This window comes from Monodon monoceros, unplaced genomic scaffold, assembly GCF_005190385.1.
Source record: "Monodon monoceros isolate NGI ecotype Baffin Bay Population unplaced genomic scaffold, NGI_Narwhal_1 Super_Scaffold_21, whole genome shotgun sequence".
Classification (NCBI taxonomy): domain Eukaryota; kingdom Metazoa; phylum Chordata; class Mammalia; order Artiodactyla; family Monodontidae; genus Monodon; species Monodon monoceros.
In genome coordinates, this window is record NW_021703778.1 from 152,656,039 (window position 1) to 152,672,441 (window position 16,403).

Below are 16,403 nucleotides of genomic sequence, written 5' to 3' on the forward strand. Positions count from 1 at the left end.
GCGGCCATGGCTCACAGGCCCAGCCGCTCTGCGGCATGTGGAATCCTCCCGGACTGGGGCACGAACCCATGTCCCCTGCATCAGCAGGTGGACTGTCAACCACTGCGCCACCAGGGAAGTCCTATTTTTGTTTTTATTTCCATTACTCTAGAAGGTGAATCAAAAAAGATCTTGCTGTGATTTATGTCAAAATGTGTTCTTCCTATGTTTTCCTCTAAGAATTTTATAGCCTCTGGTCTTACATTTAGGTCTTTAATCCATTTTGAGCTTCTTTTTGTGTATGGTGTTAGGGAGTGTTCTAATTTCATTGTTTTACATGTAGCTAGCTGTCCAGTTTTCCCAGCACCACTTATTGAAGAGACTGTCTTATTGCTTTTGGTGCCTTTTGGCCACATGCTGAGAAAGCCAGTTCTCTATTGCTTTTTTTTTTTTTTGCGGTACGCGGGCCTCTCACTGTTGTGGCCTCTCCCACTGCGGAGCACAGGCTCCAGACGCGCAGGCTTTGGACGCGCAGGCTCCGGACACGCAGGCTCAACGGCCATGGCTCACGGGCCCTGCCGCTCCGCGGCATGTGGGATCTTCCCAGACCGGGGCACAAACCCATGTCCCCTGCATCGGCGGGTGGACTCTCAACCACTGCGCCACCAGGGAAGCCCTCTATTGCTTTTTAATGAGGAGGATAAACCTAATAAATATAAAACATTAAAAGGCAGCACACAAGTGATAAAGGCAGTAGAAGAGATGTACAACAGGGGTTTGTTCAAAAGAGTTCGATACGGGAAGAAATAACTGGAGACTGTCCCAGTCTCTGAGGTATGTCCCTTTCTGTGCCACTGCCACCAGATTAGGCTAGGCTGTCAGGACTTTATGCCTATTAGTGAAAAGAAGAGAGGGGAGGAGAGCAAGAGGGCGATGAGAGAAAAGTCTTGACCCCTGGGGTGTGCTCTTGACAGGTGGAGAATAGATTTTATCCTGTTCTTTTCTGTTGACCTAGACTGTGCTGAGGAGGGAAGTACATGTATTTTGATTTTAACTCCTTTTGAAAAATATTATCTGTAATTTTGACCCCACTAGAGAAAAATTGTGAGTTTTTGTAAGTTCTTTTCTGGAGAGCTAAGATATAATTCTCTTCAATTTGGAAAGATACTTCAGTGGGTCCATAACAGGATGTGATAGAGTGGAACTGAAAATTGCTTTGCATAATAAAGTGAAGTACAATGGAGACATTATACTTCTATTCAAGTTATTTGGTCTGCCATTCCACTCAGTGGGTCTGTGAGGCAGATAAAAGATGCTGTCAAGACTGAAACAGTCAATTCATGTTGGTAAAACTCAGGGAATAATTGTGCGACTCATTTTTATGACTTCCCCACATTGACCATGCACTGGAAGGCATTGTTCAGGTGGCCGGCATTTTTGGTGGTGATGACTCCTGTTGGTATCCTCAATGAAGAAATTGAAAAGTTAATTGAGGGTCATAGAGCGACTTTCATTAAAGAAGACTGACACTGTAGTCTGCTTTATTTTATAGACAATTTAAGTGATTTTCAAGAGTGTTGAACTTTAGAACTTAATTCTCATTTAAGATGGGATTTTTAAGAAGAGTTTTGAGTTTTCCCTTGGCAGTGAGACAGTCGTTTGGGGACTTGAGGGATTGGTTCCATTTACTCAGGCTAGAGGTGAGCAAGAAAGATGTTTAAGAAGGACTTCCTCTTGGGGTATGGGTAATGAAATTTAAAAACAGGGATACCTGATATTCAGTTTTAAGTTCTTTTCCTGTTTTGTGCTGTAAATACTCACCATTGATTGCTAACCTTCAGTAAACATTGGTTGTACCACCAGCCTTGAGTTATTAGTGCCTTGCAGAATGGAGGGGGGGGGGCTGCCTTCATTAAATAAGATAATGCATCTAAAATACTTACTACAGGTCGCTGCACCAGAGTATAAGCACTACCTAAGTGTTAGGTCATATTATTATGCTTTGGGAATACAGAAAGCTGCCCAGTGTGGAGAAATACAGAGGAGGCAGTCGGAGGTGATCAGAGAGGAGCTGGGTTGGGAGTTTAGAATAAGAGCTGACAAATGACACTGAGGACATTTCAATCCTCATCCTCACTTCCCCTCATTCTCAACTCCCCCTCCCCCAAATCCTGAGGAACATTAGGGAGCATACTTAGCTTCAAACAGTTACTTGAGTAGTTATTCCACTTGGATATTAAAAGGAAAGGGGGACCTTAGAGGCTAAAACCTTGTGATAATGTGGGACCTAGACAATTAAGTCTCAAAACTTGTTCAAGAGGACTCTGGGCAGATAGGGATGGAAGAATAGGGGGAAGGAGTAGAATATTCTTCAGAATCCACAACTTAAGAAAATTTTATGCTCTTGTTTGGCTTTTAACACTATTGTGCACCTGATAAGTTACTAGTATCAGGTAATTTTGTACCAAATAGGCTATAAAATTCTGTGTGTTCAGGATAGAGTTCTCTCAATGGCAGGGGGCCACTGAACTGGCCTGAGTTATCCCCTTGTAGATAACTGTACTTTGCAATGTCTATGGTCTGTCTGAACTAAACAAAACACAAAGCTCTGTTTCTTTCTTCTTTACTCCAAAAAACCTTTGTTTTCCTTGCGTTTAATCCTTTCCCTAGACCAAAATACCCTGCACATTGTAGACAGATTAGTCTTTCTAGAATAATGCTCTATTGCCCAGATTCTGAAGTGGCTTCATAGCCTTTATTAGATTGAGTCCACGCTCAACCTGGAGGCCAGCTCTTCCACAGCATGGCCTCACTGTCATTCTTACCTGTTGATGTGCATGAACCCCTCACCCAGGTCAGGCTCACCTGCTAATCCAACCACTTTTACACCTGCCTCTTCCCAACCCTAAACTCCCTTCCTCTTGCCACTGAGCTAAATTTTACCCCCACCTCCAGATCTCACTGAAAAACCATCTTTCTTGTGAAAATCTCCCAAGTATTCTAGTCCATATTGATTTTTTTTCTGTGTATGTTGACATTGGTCTCTTGGATTCACCAATCAGTTGAACAGTTATTTGTTGAGTGCTGACAGTATGCCAAGAACATAATGCAAATACTGTTATTGATTATGTGCTCTGTTACATTTCTAACTTACTTATATGTATATGTACTTACTGCCAAAAACAAACCACCTTAGGAACTGTTTGTTTTCTCACAGAATTAGACCCAAAATATCAATGCAATAAATATATCTTGAATTGACTGAAGTATATTCATGATAAACTTAACTAGGATACAGGTCACTTGTTAACTTGTCAGCTTATGATCACTAACTATATTAACAGGGTGATGAATCTTTTTAATAATAAATATTTTTTATTATGCTTGACCTCATTAAATCTTGCATAGTGACAGATATTGTTTAAATTTTTTATTAACAGCTCTTTTTCCTAGCTCAAAAAGGGTATTACAGATGATAATCAGCAGAACAATTAAAAACAAAACCTCACCTCTATAGAGTTAGCCAGTGTGTAGACTTTATTACATAGGCACATTTTTTTTAAGTAAGCTGTTTTTAACATAAAATAAATCACATAGTACAAGAAGTTACATTGAATGAGGATAGATGATGAAGGAAGGAAAAGCCAAGCCTTGGATCAGCTGAATCATTCACTGGATCTTGGGTCCCTCCATCCTGACACATTGAAATGCTCTATGAGCGTTACAAAAATGGAGAGTGAGGAGGGGGTGCTCTTTTAGCGCTCCCTGGCTTAAAACACTGATTGATTCTGTTTCATTTCTTGAATATGGTAAACTTTCTCCAGGTTCTGTTGGCAGGTTGACTGACACAAAGGTTAAATGCATGCTGACTTAGGGTCAGAGGAGTTCATATTCTTCCCTCTATCACCCCAGTACTTCAAAACCCTTAGATGCTTTGGTCCGACAGGTTGCTGTCAGGATCTGATTGCACATCTGCTTTCCCAGAACCGCTCCCATTGGAAACCACGTGTGGGTGCTGACCCTGAAGCACACAGAGGCCAGACAGCGGTGCTTAAGGCTTCAGTCACAGTGCAGCTAGATGGTGTCCACAGCCAGCACTGAGGGTTTGATCTGAGGCAGAAGGTGGGACTGAACAGGAAGAGGATGCTAAAATTCCTTTACTTTGTCCGGCTGGAATTGAGCCATTATATTTGAGCAACTCCTAGTATAGGAACCTAGAATCAAACTAACACATACCACAAAAGAGATGCTATTTTGTAGCTTGTACACATTTAAAAAAAATAATTACATTTTCATGTTACTAAGAGACTGTGAGGATAGGGAGGACCGACCCTTTCATCTCCTTTTGCCATAACTGTGTTACAGATAGTCCCAGAATGTTTACTAAGTTTGTTTTCCTCCCTCGATTTCTGCAGTCTTTTGTATAAAAGGATATATCTGTAAATTGTTGATCATCCCGACATAGCCCCTTGGAGGGTTAGACCGACTTCTACTTCAGGTAGTACCCAAATCCTATCAGTTCCTCTTCACCTTCACACCACTGTTGTGCTGGGTGATGCCAGAGGAACTTCCAGAGCAGTGTTCCAACTGATCTTCACTGTCCTTTTGATCCTCCATGTTTATCTGTGTTTTGAAGGCAACTACAAAATAGAGGACTGCAGGGTTGTCTGGGCAGATGGTAAAGGATAGAGACATTAAAAGAGAAAAGATGGGCCAGCTGCTTTTCCCAGTATTCAAATTTTAAACTTCTTGGTTCTTAAGATTATATGAAGAGTCCTATTGACATGAAGTATCACTGACAGTGGCACCAAAGACAGTTTGTAAAATAATCCGTAACACTGGAGCTGGAAAGGATCTGAGGGAACAGTCAGTCCAGCATCCTCACTTTTTTAGCTGAGGTTTCTGAAGCCCAACTGGGAAAATTGCAAGTGACTTAACATGATGATTGTCTTCATGACTGTGTCCTTTAAAGATTCAGAGAAACCCCAATTCTCCCTTGATAAAGGGCACGCCCACCAATGTCTTTACATCAACAGTCCTCCGTGTCCTTGTGTTTGGCCTTAGCTCCCTTTAGGGAAGCTGGTTACTGGGACAGCACCTTGACCAAATACTTATTGAACTGAATTAATTCTGTTGTTTATCCCTGCTAGGCAATCTTTTATTATTCCTGGAGCTCCTTACATTTAAGGGATGGCCTCTAGTTCAGGTATTTTTATTTATTTATTTATTTGCGGTACGCAGGCCTCTCACTGTCGCGGCCCCTCCCGTTGCGGAGCACAGGCTCCGGACGCGCAGGCTCAGCAGCCATGGCTCACGGGCCCAGCTGCTCCGCGGCAAGTGGGATCTTCCCGGACCGGGGCAAGAACCCGTGTCCCCTGCATAGGCAGGCGGACTCTCAACCGCTGCGCCACCAGGGAAGCCCCTAGTTCAAGTATTTTGAGGTTTGGTGGCCAGTGCTGTATTTGTCATTTCTCTATATTTTTTCATATTGCCATTCTGTTTTTTGATTCTGTTCTTTTATAGCTTTTCATTACATGCAGTTATTATTTGCCTCTCTCCAGGCACTACCAAACACATTGCTATGGATAGCTTCTGCCTTTACAGGCCTGGAATTGCAAATTCAGAGATACTTTTTTTTTTTTCCCCAATTGTTAAAAGGACTAGACTCTAAATCAGGTTTGCTAAGGCACAGTATAAGAAATGTAAAAATTCCATATTCCTACCTTAGTTAATACATGGGAAAATACTACTGACACACACATTTATTTTCTACATTTATGTCTCTTTCACTTTTAATTCTTTAAATACATAAATATGAGTCACAATATCCAAAGCAAGTTTCATTTAAAAAGAACATAATTAAATGGTAAAGAGATGGTGACTTGTAGGGAATTGGCACTTAGACATTGGTAATGACAATATGTTTAGAAGTTGGTGAAAATGCTATGACTAATTTTATATAAGAGCTGTCATGTTTTGAATGACACTTGTTAGTGAAATGTTAAGAGATAATTCCTTTACTAGATAATATTTTTTGTGGATTTAGCTTTTTGGTCAGTTTTGTTTGAATTTCCTGTTGCATTCTTAACATGACCTAAACTCTAGATATGCTAGAATTAACTTATAATCATCATTCGTAGAAGAGTTAAAGTTACCATTCCCACCTGGGAAAAATTTTTAAAGTACGCTAAATGGCAGTGCTTCCTAGTCAAATCAACTTAATATTTCAAAGGTTTTTAAGAGAAATTTCAGATCATTCTCTGTTTTCCCACCACGAAACTTATTATGAGATTTAAAGCAGCTCTGAAATCATGATGTCACTTCACACGTTTCAGCCTTACTACCCCAGGCCTCCATCTTTCTTACTATGGTGACAAAATAAATGCGCAGTAACATTGGTCAGTGGTTAATGTTGGGGAAAACAAAGACCTAGCACACCAAGACTGTCCATGTACTCTATTAAATGCTTTCTTCTCCCTCTCACCATTCGAATGGTCAAGGCTTAGGCTCACAGAGCTGTCTGACTTGCAAGAACAAAACTGAATCAATAATCTGGACTGTGACAGCATCTGTGCTACTGTTATCTTTGGGCATAAAAATGTTTTTCAATATGAATAAGATATACTGTAGTTTAAGTTCAGATGCACATTAAGTGCTTAAGTGCTGACAGTTATCACTAGTTGACAGTGGAGGCAAGGAAAGAAAAATTATTTAAGTTCTCCAGGAAATAGAAGCATGCTTGTGTGCTTTAATGTGTTTGATGATAAGTAAGGGTTAGGTAGCCTTAGAGTCTAAGCGTCAGTATGCATTCAGCAAACATTTATTGAATACCTAAGTAATTTTCCTTTCTTTCATTAATATCTGTTTGTCCTATCAGCACAGGATTTAAGGTAGCTGAAACTTATTATATTCCAAACTAACTTGGTGGTAGGTACTAGAAACAAAGAATAAGAGCCATTTCTTGCCTCCATGGATCACATTTCTTGGGAATATGAATTTCTAGGGAAATAAGCTCCTGCCCTCATCTACAGGATTTGAAAGGAAATTGCTCTAATTTCAAATAAGAAATATTTTACATTAAAAGAATGTTCTTGGGAATTCCCTGGCAGTCCAGTGGTTAGAACTCGGCGCTTTCAATGCAGTCGCCTGGATTCAATCCCTCATCAGAAAACTGAGATCCCGCAAGCCGTGCAGCACAGCCAAAAAGAAAAAAAATGTTCTCAAGGGTTATGAGCCCTGCCAATAATGCAGGAGGGTTGCATGGGGTGGGGGGTGGCGGGGAGAAGAAAATAGAAGAGAAAAAAAAAACTGTCCAGATTATATTTCATATAAGTAAAATAACACAATTTTGATAAGGCATAACTAGTATATTTACAAGAGTGGCAAAGGGAGTTTAATGGTGCACCCACAAAGTACCTCATAGTCTCGTTTGATATATCATGAGTACATCTCTCATCCTCCTTTACTATAAAGTCAAAAAAGGAAGTCACCAGTCTCAAAAAAAAAAGCACAGCTCTTAATATCATGGGACATCTAATTTATATTCTAATAGTAATAGTAAGACTATGTATTGGTAAAATGAACTCACTTCTAATATTTTCACATTACTGATAACATAGACAAGGATTATTTGTGGCCACACACACAAAATCCATGTCCAGGGTGGCAAACTTAGCATCTGCATATCAAAAAGGTATTTGCCCAACAGTGTTTTCTATGTAGGCTATTAACAAAACTACATCTAAAAATATACAGTATTATATTTCCCACCCCCCTAAATGCTACCCATAATCAACTTCCAAAAAACAGTAGAGGGAAAACAAATCTGATGAAATCAAGGTGGTAGGTTTTTAAAAATGAATGATAATGATTGCTGAATGTAGATAGCATGGAAGGGATTTCCCCATCCCTTGGTTTAAAAAAAAAAATGTCCAGGTGAAAGTACAAAGGCAATGAGAATTAACCAACAGGAAAAAAGGGTCCAACCACCGATACACATGTGATGCTAGCAGGTGAAGCACAGATCTTGAGAGGGTGCACAGGTGCTAACCTTGGGTAAAGAAGGTGGTAGAATGACCTTCACCTTGCCAACTCTTCAACCCATTTCAATGTTTTTATAAGGAATCTCATGTGCTTTTAGCACAACAGGGGAAGGGCTAGGCCTTGGAGTCCTCAGTTGACAAAGACCTCTAGGGGACTCCACTGACAAAGTCCTCAGTTGACAAAGACCTCTAGGGGACTTTCAAAGAGCATGAAAAACCACTTATCAAACTAAAAACAGAGTCCTAATACTGTTGAAATGAAACCTATATGTAGAAGGGATCTTGTTAAGAATCTAGCCCAAATCCAATCTAAGAGTCCCTTTCATAGCATTTAGGATGGGTTATTTTAGCCTTTGGGCATTTGCAGCAACGGGAAGTTTTACTGTTTGAGTCCATTCCTCTTTAGAACAACTCATTACAAAGTTCTTTCTTATATTGAAGCAAACATCTGTCATCTATAAAGCTCCTCTTTTTGCCCTTTGAAGCAACACAGGAAAAGTCCCGTTCCTCTCCCCTTTTATAGCTCAACAGAGATTTCAAGGCAGCTACTGTATCATTCCCTCTTTTTCCCTTTCCAGCTATACCTTCTGTTCTTCAGAGGAAGTATTCCCCTATTCCATGTATAATCACACTCTCCACAACCCTGGCCACCTGACTGGACACAATCAATTTATTAACATCTCTCTTAAAATGTGGTTCCCAGAATTGAACCCAGCCCTTCATCCAGATGTGGACTGACCAGTGCAGCATGCAGGACTCCCTAGACTTCTGTTACCACAGGCTGAATGCATTAGTTCTGTGAATAGCTATGATATACTCCTGATTCAAAACTGAACTCATCTCCCCAAGAAAAATTTTATACAAAAACTGCTGTGAAACCAGGACTTTCCAACACCCTTCCCATTAACACACACAGTTAAACACACACATCCGTACACACATAGGTACCCCATTTTGTACTTAGTGGGCTGCATTTAAGAAACTCAGAATATAGAGTTTCTCATTAATGCCTATTTAATTTCATCCTTTTAGTTTCAGTCTTATGTTCAGGTATTTCAAAAAATTACAATGATTTCTATATCCTAATGTCAATACATAGAATTCAGTGAATATTCATGGAATGAACTAATCCCGAATCTGCCAGTCAACAGACTAAGTTATATGTCTATTTCTATGTCATCTACAAATCAGATAACCCTTACTCTATTCTTCATGGGAGAAACAGGAAGGCAGGTTAAAGCTGCCTTTAAATTGTTGAGCTCGTATCCTCTTTGGGATGCAGAGGTACAGAATGTGAGCTGGAACAGATGAAGAGAAAGAATATTGAGTGTCCTAGATTCTTGGAATCAGGATTTAGTGTTCCCAACATTAGAAAAATATGGCTTTCCCTCATCTCTACCCTAGAGTCTTCTGCCTTTTAGATCTATTACAATACTGTGATTATCAAACTCTGAATTTTTAGGAAAAGCTCATACAAGCTCAGTTTTGAAACGGCTTTTAAAATGATCTTTTCAACTTATATTTCCTGTAAAGTTTGAGTTAAAGAGACACGCAGCTGTCTATTGGCTATGAGGTATAAAAAGAGTTCCCAAATGCCCCTGACAGATGCCTGAGATACAAAAATGGCCTATACTTTTCAGTGTGAATTTGGAAATTCACTGAGATTTAAGCTGTCTCCTGAATTGAAGATAATCTTACAATGAATGTTCTTTTTCCCCAGAATGAAGAAAAGTAAGCTCAATTTTGCTTTCCCATCAATAGCCACTCTTTGCAGAATGTGGGGCTACTCACAGAATTTAGAAGTGTCCTCTTGTGCCTTTTTTCCATTGTCTACTGTGACTCAGGGTGATGAACCCTGGGACTGATGCCTTAGAAAGATGGAAAAAGTGTTTCAGTCAACACTATCTAGAACCAGGAGGGAAGCATCTCAAAAACTTCTGTTGCACAGTGTTAACATTTGAAGAATGGAGACACCTATGAAAGGTCTAGCAGACCCAAAGAGGAAACCGGTTTTGTACCTTTTCTCAACTTTTTCTAAGGGGAGTGACAGGGATGGAGTCTTAGTTAATTAACTTCTCAAGATTGTTTTCCAGAAACTGATGTAAGTGACAGATGAACATCGGAAGGAAATCACGCCAACAGTGATGTTGGGAGTTTCTTTTCCTGACTTTATCAGTCACAAACCATACCCAAGTGCTGTGAGATAAGCAGAGTGGAGAGGAGGCTTAATTATACAGTAAGCTCCAAAAAGTCAGGTGATGCAGGTGCTTCAGGCATGATCAGAGCCTCTCCAAAGCAAGCACCTTAGGGCTTCCTGTTAGAATACAGGTAACTACAAACAGGGAGGTCCAATACACTGTTCCCAACGTGGAGTAGCCATGGTAGGCAGTGCCTTGAACTTCAGCTATTCAGGAAGACATCCTGTCGTGATGCTTAGGTCAGGGCCCCCTGCAGTAGGGCTTCATCACTGGACCCCACACTCCTTGGGATTTTCCATTTCATCTCCTTCAAAGTCTGGCTTCAAACTCTTTTTTTGCTCAATTTCCACCTGTCAAGAATAGAAGTTGGAGAGAAATATCGGAAGAAATATCAGGAAAACATCCCAACAAATAAATAAACCAAAAGAGAAAAGCTCACTAGGTTCTTTGAGAGTCCTTGTAATTTGGTTAATGTTCTGGGCTTTAGTCACACCAAGCTACTGGCCATGTGTATATTATGGCTCTGTCTTTGCACATGCCCTTTGCTTGGTCTGGATTTCCTCTCCCTCTCAGTCCACCTGGAAAATTCTTATTCTTTGCCTTACACAGCTACTCAAAGGTCACCTCTTCTGTGAAGCTATTCTTGACTCACCAGGTAGAGTCAGGTGCTCCTCTGTGTATATTCCCACTACACCCTGTACCCGCTACACCACAGACTTCGTAGGACAGGGCAGGCCCTTGTTCACTATTGTACCCCTATAATATGGGCATACAGCAGGCAATCACAAAGGTTTATCAAATGAATGAATTCCTTTGCAGCTGGCTCTTTACACTCTCTGTTATTTTATCCCTTTAAAAAGTCTCCAAATGGATAAGTATTGTAGTGTTTACGGTTCTGCCTATATCTTTTGGAAAATACTGTAGCTATAACTGTAAAGAGATTAATAAATTAATCTTGCCTTGAGAGTGATATACCTCATCTGAAGCCTTTGATAAATCAGGCAGGGAATCCTTTGAGCTGAAGGAGTTTCATAATTAAAGCCGCTCTTCTCAATACCACTTGGATATTTATGATGAGGGAAACAATTCAAGACAGAACAGTTGACTAGGGTCATGTTTGAGGAAAGTGCTGGGTTTTTTCCTGGCCACAAGATGGAGTATTTGTTCTTTTTGGTAGTTTAATGTTTTAAATCACACAAGTAAGGAAATATTTAAAGAACAATTAAATGATCATATAAATCTAAGGATGTTATTACGAATAGAAAATTATTAAACCACTTTGCCAAATCCTTCTTCAGTAACCCCCTGTTTTCCGTCTTTGGCATATAATCTCCTATTGAATTTCTAACTACTCAGGATACAATCACTGTTTGTGTCGGAAATCTCCAACTTCATTTCCTCCTTCACAGCCCTGATCCTGTTACTATTATAGAAGCTTGCCTGGCTTTTGAGTTTGTCCAGTTATGGCCCAGTGACCAGGTTGTATGACTTGGTATATGTCATACTTCACTATGACATACTGTCATACATTGTGTCATACTTCACTATGTAAACTTCATTCAGATCCACTTCATCAACACCTGTAGCTGAAATATATGCTTTGGGTTAGCATTTTCCTGACCCTCTCTCCACTTCCAAACTCACTCCCCTGCACATAAATTATATGACAAATGAGTAATAATAATCCCATTACCCCATTACTCTGTTGTTGTTCATGATGACTGAAAGACATTATATACTCCTCCTTCATCAGCCTGTACTTCTCTTTCCGACCTTTCTCTTGCCTGCTAGAGAGATTATTCATTTAACTCAGAGCAGACTCAACCACAGCTATGCATGGTAAACCGCCTGCAAGGTGGTAGGAGAATACCCTGCACCCTGGGCAGGCACTGCTAAAAGGAATGAGAAGGGGGAGGGCATGGGGGTGCACAGACAGACTTGGAAACATGAGCCAGATGCCTCCTGAGGCTACCTTGTAGCTGTAGTGTGCAGAATAATTGACCCACTTCCTGACGTCGGTCTTGTCTTCCACAGAGATGGATCTTACGGCAGCTTTGGAGGCAGAAGTTGTAGGCATGCTGAACTCGACGTTAATGTGATTGGCAAATCTGGAAGGCACTTCCCGGTCAGAGCCAAGTTCAAGATGGCAGAAGAAACAGTGTGGGTGACCAGAAGCTATGAAAGAAAGACAAAGAATCTAGGGTTCAGGTTCTTTGGGGAGGAAGTGGAAGAGCCTCAATAACAAACAAAAGGAGGCCTGGCAGTCTTTAAGAGCATCCAACGCTGAGCAGAGGATCTGCCTCGGCAGAAATCACACTGCATGTGCTTCAGACCCTTTGACATAACACTATCTGACTACAGTAGCCTGGTATCCTAGCAATAAAACCCATGACCTGAGAAATGGAGTGCATTCTGCCTGCTCAGGTCAGAGTGCTACGTGAACACAGTATAAATACTATGAAATAGAGGTTGTAGATTGGCAGAAAGGAATAAAAGAGATCAGCACTTAGCACCTACTAAAACATCAAAGATGGCCACCTGGAGCAAAATCATCAATTTCCTTTGGAAGATGAATTTTCTTAATAGCATTTGATGTTTTTTTTTTTTTTTCCGGTATGCAGGCCTCCCACTGTTGTGGCCTCTCCTGCTGCGGAGCACAGGCTCTGGACGCGCAGGCCCAGCAGCCATGGCTCACGGGCCCAGCCGCTCCGCGGCATGTGGGATCTTCCCAGACCAGGGCACGAACCCATGTCCCCAGCGTCGGCAGGCGGAGTCGTTCAACCACTGCGCCACCAGGGAAGCCCAGCATTTGATTTTTTTTTCTTTTTTTTTTTTCGGTACGCAGGCCTCTCACTGTTGTGGCCTCTCCCGTTGCGGAGCACAGGCTTTGGACGTGCAGGCTCAGCGGCCATGGCTCACAGGCCCAGCTGCTCCGCGGCATGTGGGATCCTCCCGGACCAGGGCACGAACCCGTGTCCCCTGCATCGGCAGGCGGACTCTCAACCGCTGCGCCACCAGGGAAGCCCTGTTATTTTTTTTAAAATGCTTTTGGCATGTTTTTTTGGTGAACGGCATATAAAAATGACAAAGCGCTTAGAAACAGCACATATGCTTTAGGGAAGCATGTGGAACGCTGGAGAGAATACAGACTAATAGTCAGGATACCTGGGTTTGACCTGCAGCTCTCCTAAGTGCAGAGATCCCACACCCAAGTCCTTTTTGTTCTCTCCAGGCCTCAATTCCTCACGTGTGAAGTGGCGAGTTGGGCGGTGGTGGAAAAGGGTGGGCTGGATAATGCCAGGCATCGTCCCTTACTGCTATTTAACTCTATAAATCTATGGCTAGTTCTACTGTATTTGGAAGGCAAACTTACGGTTTGATTTTCATTTGAGGATTGTTATTAGATTATTTGAGGGAAAAGAGAACTTAGTTCTATGACGATCACCACTGCAGCATCGTCCTCGTTCATCAGATGTAACAGGAAACGTTTGTTGATAACTCTAAGCCAAGTACTGTGCTTTATGCAGATTCTCTCACTTCTCTCTCTTCATAACAGTCCCTTGAGGCCATAATTATTACGCTGCACAAATGAGGAAACTAAGGCTTCGGAAGGTAAGGTCAACTGCCCAAGGTCATAGCTAGAAAGTGGCAGAGCCAAGAACTGGACCCAGCAGTCTGACTCCCAGATGTTCTTAACCCATTTGTCTGAGTCACAACCTCACAGTCCTCAAACCTCAAGACAGGTTTGCAGGGTGACAGGGGTGGAGAAAAAGGAAGCTGTAAGAAACCCATAAAGTAACTCACTGTGGATAAACCATGTGACTCTGACTTCATTATGTAACTGAAACAGCCCTTACTTATCCGAGTTTCCCCAAATAAACAGTTCCAATTTCCTTTATTGGTCTGGGCAGGACTTTTTAATCTCGGAGCCTGAGGACATACACACCCGCTCTCCAAGGAAAACATAACAGAGTGAAGTATTTGTTTTGCTCTGTTTCACAAATGTAACATATTTCAATGGGTCTTTCTAGAGAGTAATACTTTGGAAAATTAATTGAAAAAATTGCAGTTTTTTAGGAAAGGAATTTAAGATATATGTAGTAGTAAAAATTACATTATTTGAAAATGAATCCAATTTTTTTAAATTGTGTACCACAGATGTAATTATATAGCTGTCACTTACTGAACACTTATTACAGGCCAGAGACTGTGCTAAACACTTAAAAACATTACTAATTCCATTCTTAATTAGCTAGGTGTTAATAACCCTATTTTATAAAAGAGGAAACTTGAGATTTCTCTGAAAGGTTTAAGTAAATTGCCTGAGGTCACACAGCCATTAACTTGTAGTACTGGGAATAAAACTCATTATCTAACTGACTCCAAATTATGTCCTACACTCCTCTCAATATATTGCTATAGATTTAGATCATTACAAAGTATTTAGAGGAGTTTCTTAATTCAATAGCAACCTGAACAACAGTTTTATCTAATTACCCTTATTTACACATGGTTGGAACACTGAAAATCATAACTTTCCACAAAACTGACCCCCCTCTTCTCACCCCACCAAAGCATATTCACAGAAAATTCTATGAAAGCAACATTCTCTCTTGAGTTCTAGCATCAGCTAATGCATGTGTAGGGCTAGTGGACAGATAGGGAAGTACAATTTTGAAAGCTAGTATAATTTAATTCATGTTAATGAACTAATGAGCTCACATTATGTCATCTTCCTTGATGAAGCTGAGAAAATTTAATATTAAAATTCAGATTTCTATTTTCCATAGAAGGGGAATCATATTAGAATTGTTTTCCCTTCACCTGATCTAATGAGAACTGGAATTCCAGCAAAGAAAGCTACCTATGCAGAACAGAATGTTCTGTTTCCTGGCAGACAATCTGGGAAAGCACAGAAACTTGTTCTGGTGCCTTCTAGGATTAAAGGGAAGCTCTTGGGATTAGGACGGGAGGGGTCCTGGGAGAGCACAGATAGAGGGACCCTGCTGGTGGGAGCCATGTTGGAATCCAATGGCAGCTTGTTAGCCTTTTGATGGCTTGATTGGGATAAGCCTGCTGTGGCTGCAGACTTGAGGTGCCGACAAAGCCCAGGATGCCAGCCTGCTGGCCCATGCTGCCCTGCAGTCTGACCATCCTACCTGTTGGGGCTAGGGTTGCAGGGCCACTGCAGGTGGGAGCAGATGTGCAGAGGTTCAGTCCTCTTTCACTGTAAATAGAGGTGTGAGGATTATGAAAAATGGCCTATGAAAGGCACCTTCCCAGAGCTATCTCAAGACTAAGAAGAGCTCAGAAAAGGGACAGTTACTAACAGATCATCGTCAATTCTCTGGCTTCATGGATGGAGCAGTGGATGGGGAGGGCAGGGGCTGGGCACAGAGAATACCAGCAATGGTAAGAACTCGCATTCTGACTGGAATTCAGATCCTGTACATCTCAAGTTTCCAGAAAAAGGGTGCTATTAATTTCCTGAACTGATACAGAAATATACCATTGGCCAGAAGTAGAAATAAGAAGCTCTTGGGGGGATTTCATGTCTAAAAATACACAACCATGACAGCAAAAGCAGTAATTGAGTGGGGGGTAGGTTTAAGTGAGAAATATCCCCAAATATCCTTATGCTGTCCTTATGTATTTTAAAAATCATTGACAAATAAGGTTCCAGTAATCTAGAAATACATATGTAGTATATAGGCTGCATTTACTTGGCCTTGAGCCTACTTAACACTACCCCGCTGGGAAGCATTAAGGAAAGTCATTGCTGAGGACTATTTATTCCATGCCCTGCATCTGCTCCCTTTTTATTCTGGTAACAATCTTTTTTTTTTTTTTTCTTTTTTCTTCCTCTTCGAGAAATACTCTTCCCCAGCACTGCATGTTATCTTGGTGGTCATGTCAGTCAAAATGCCCTGTCCTCCCTTTTACTCTTGGGAAGTGGCACAAGGACAGAAAATGGCCTGTGATGGTTTGTCCCAAAGGCTGCAGCCTGAGGAGACATCCACAGTTCCTGCTATCAAGAGCTATCCTTTCTGAAGCCTGTTTCTTCCTTCAGTTCTGTGAGCTACCTGTATCTTTCCAACAATTTATTTCTTTTTGCTAAAAGAAGCCAGTCAGTCTTTGCTGCTTATAAAGCCCCTCACATGGTACTTTTAAATATTTGAGAGAA

General features: G+C 41.2%; 1 protein-coding gene across 5 annotated transcripts in view; it reads right to left on the reverse strand.

Annotated features, from left to right (window-relative positions):
• Positions 1–230: 230 nt before the first annotated feature.
• STON2 (stonin 2) overlaps positions 231–16,403 on the reverse strand; it is a 154,725-nt gene continuing 138,552 nt past the window's right edge. For 4 of the 5 annotated variants that reach the window (XM_029238558.1, XM_029238557.1, XM_029238560.1 and 1 more), the window contains one exon: positions 231–12,394. In XM_029238558.1, the coding sequence (XP_029094391.1) occupies positions 12,024–12,394 (371 nt within the window). In that variant the 3' untranslated portion in view covers positions 231–12,023. The remainder of the gene's footprint in view (positions 12,395–16,403) is intronic. The other variant, XM_029238559.1, reaches the window with a different exon arrangement.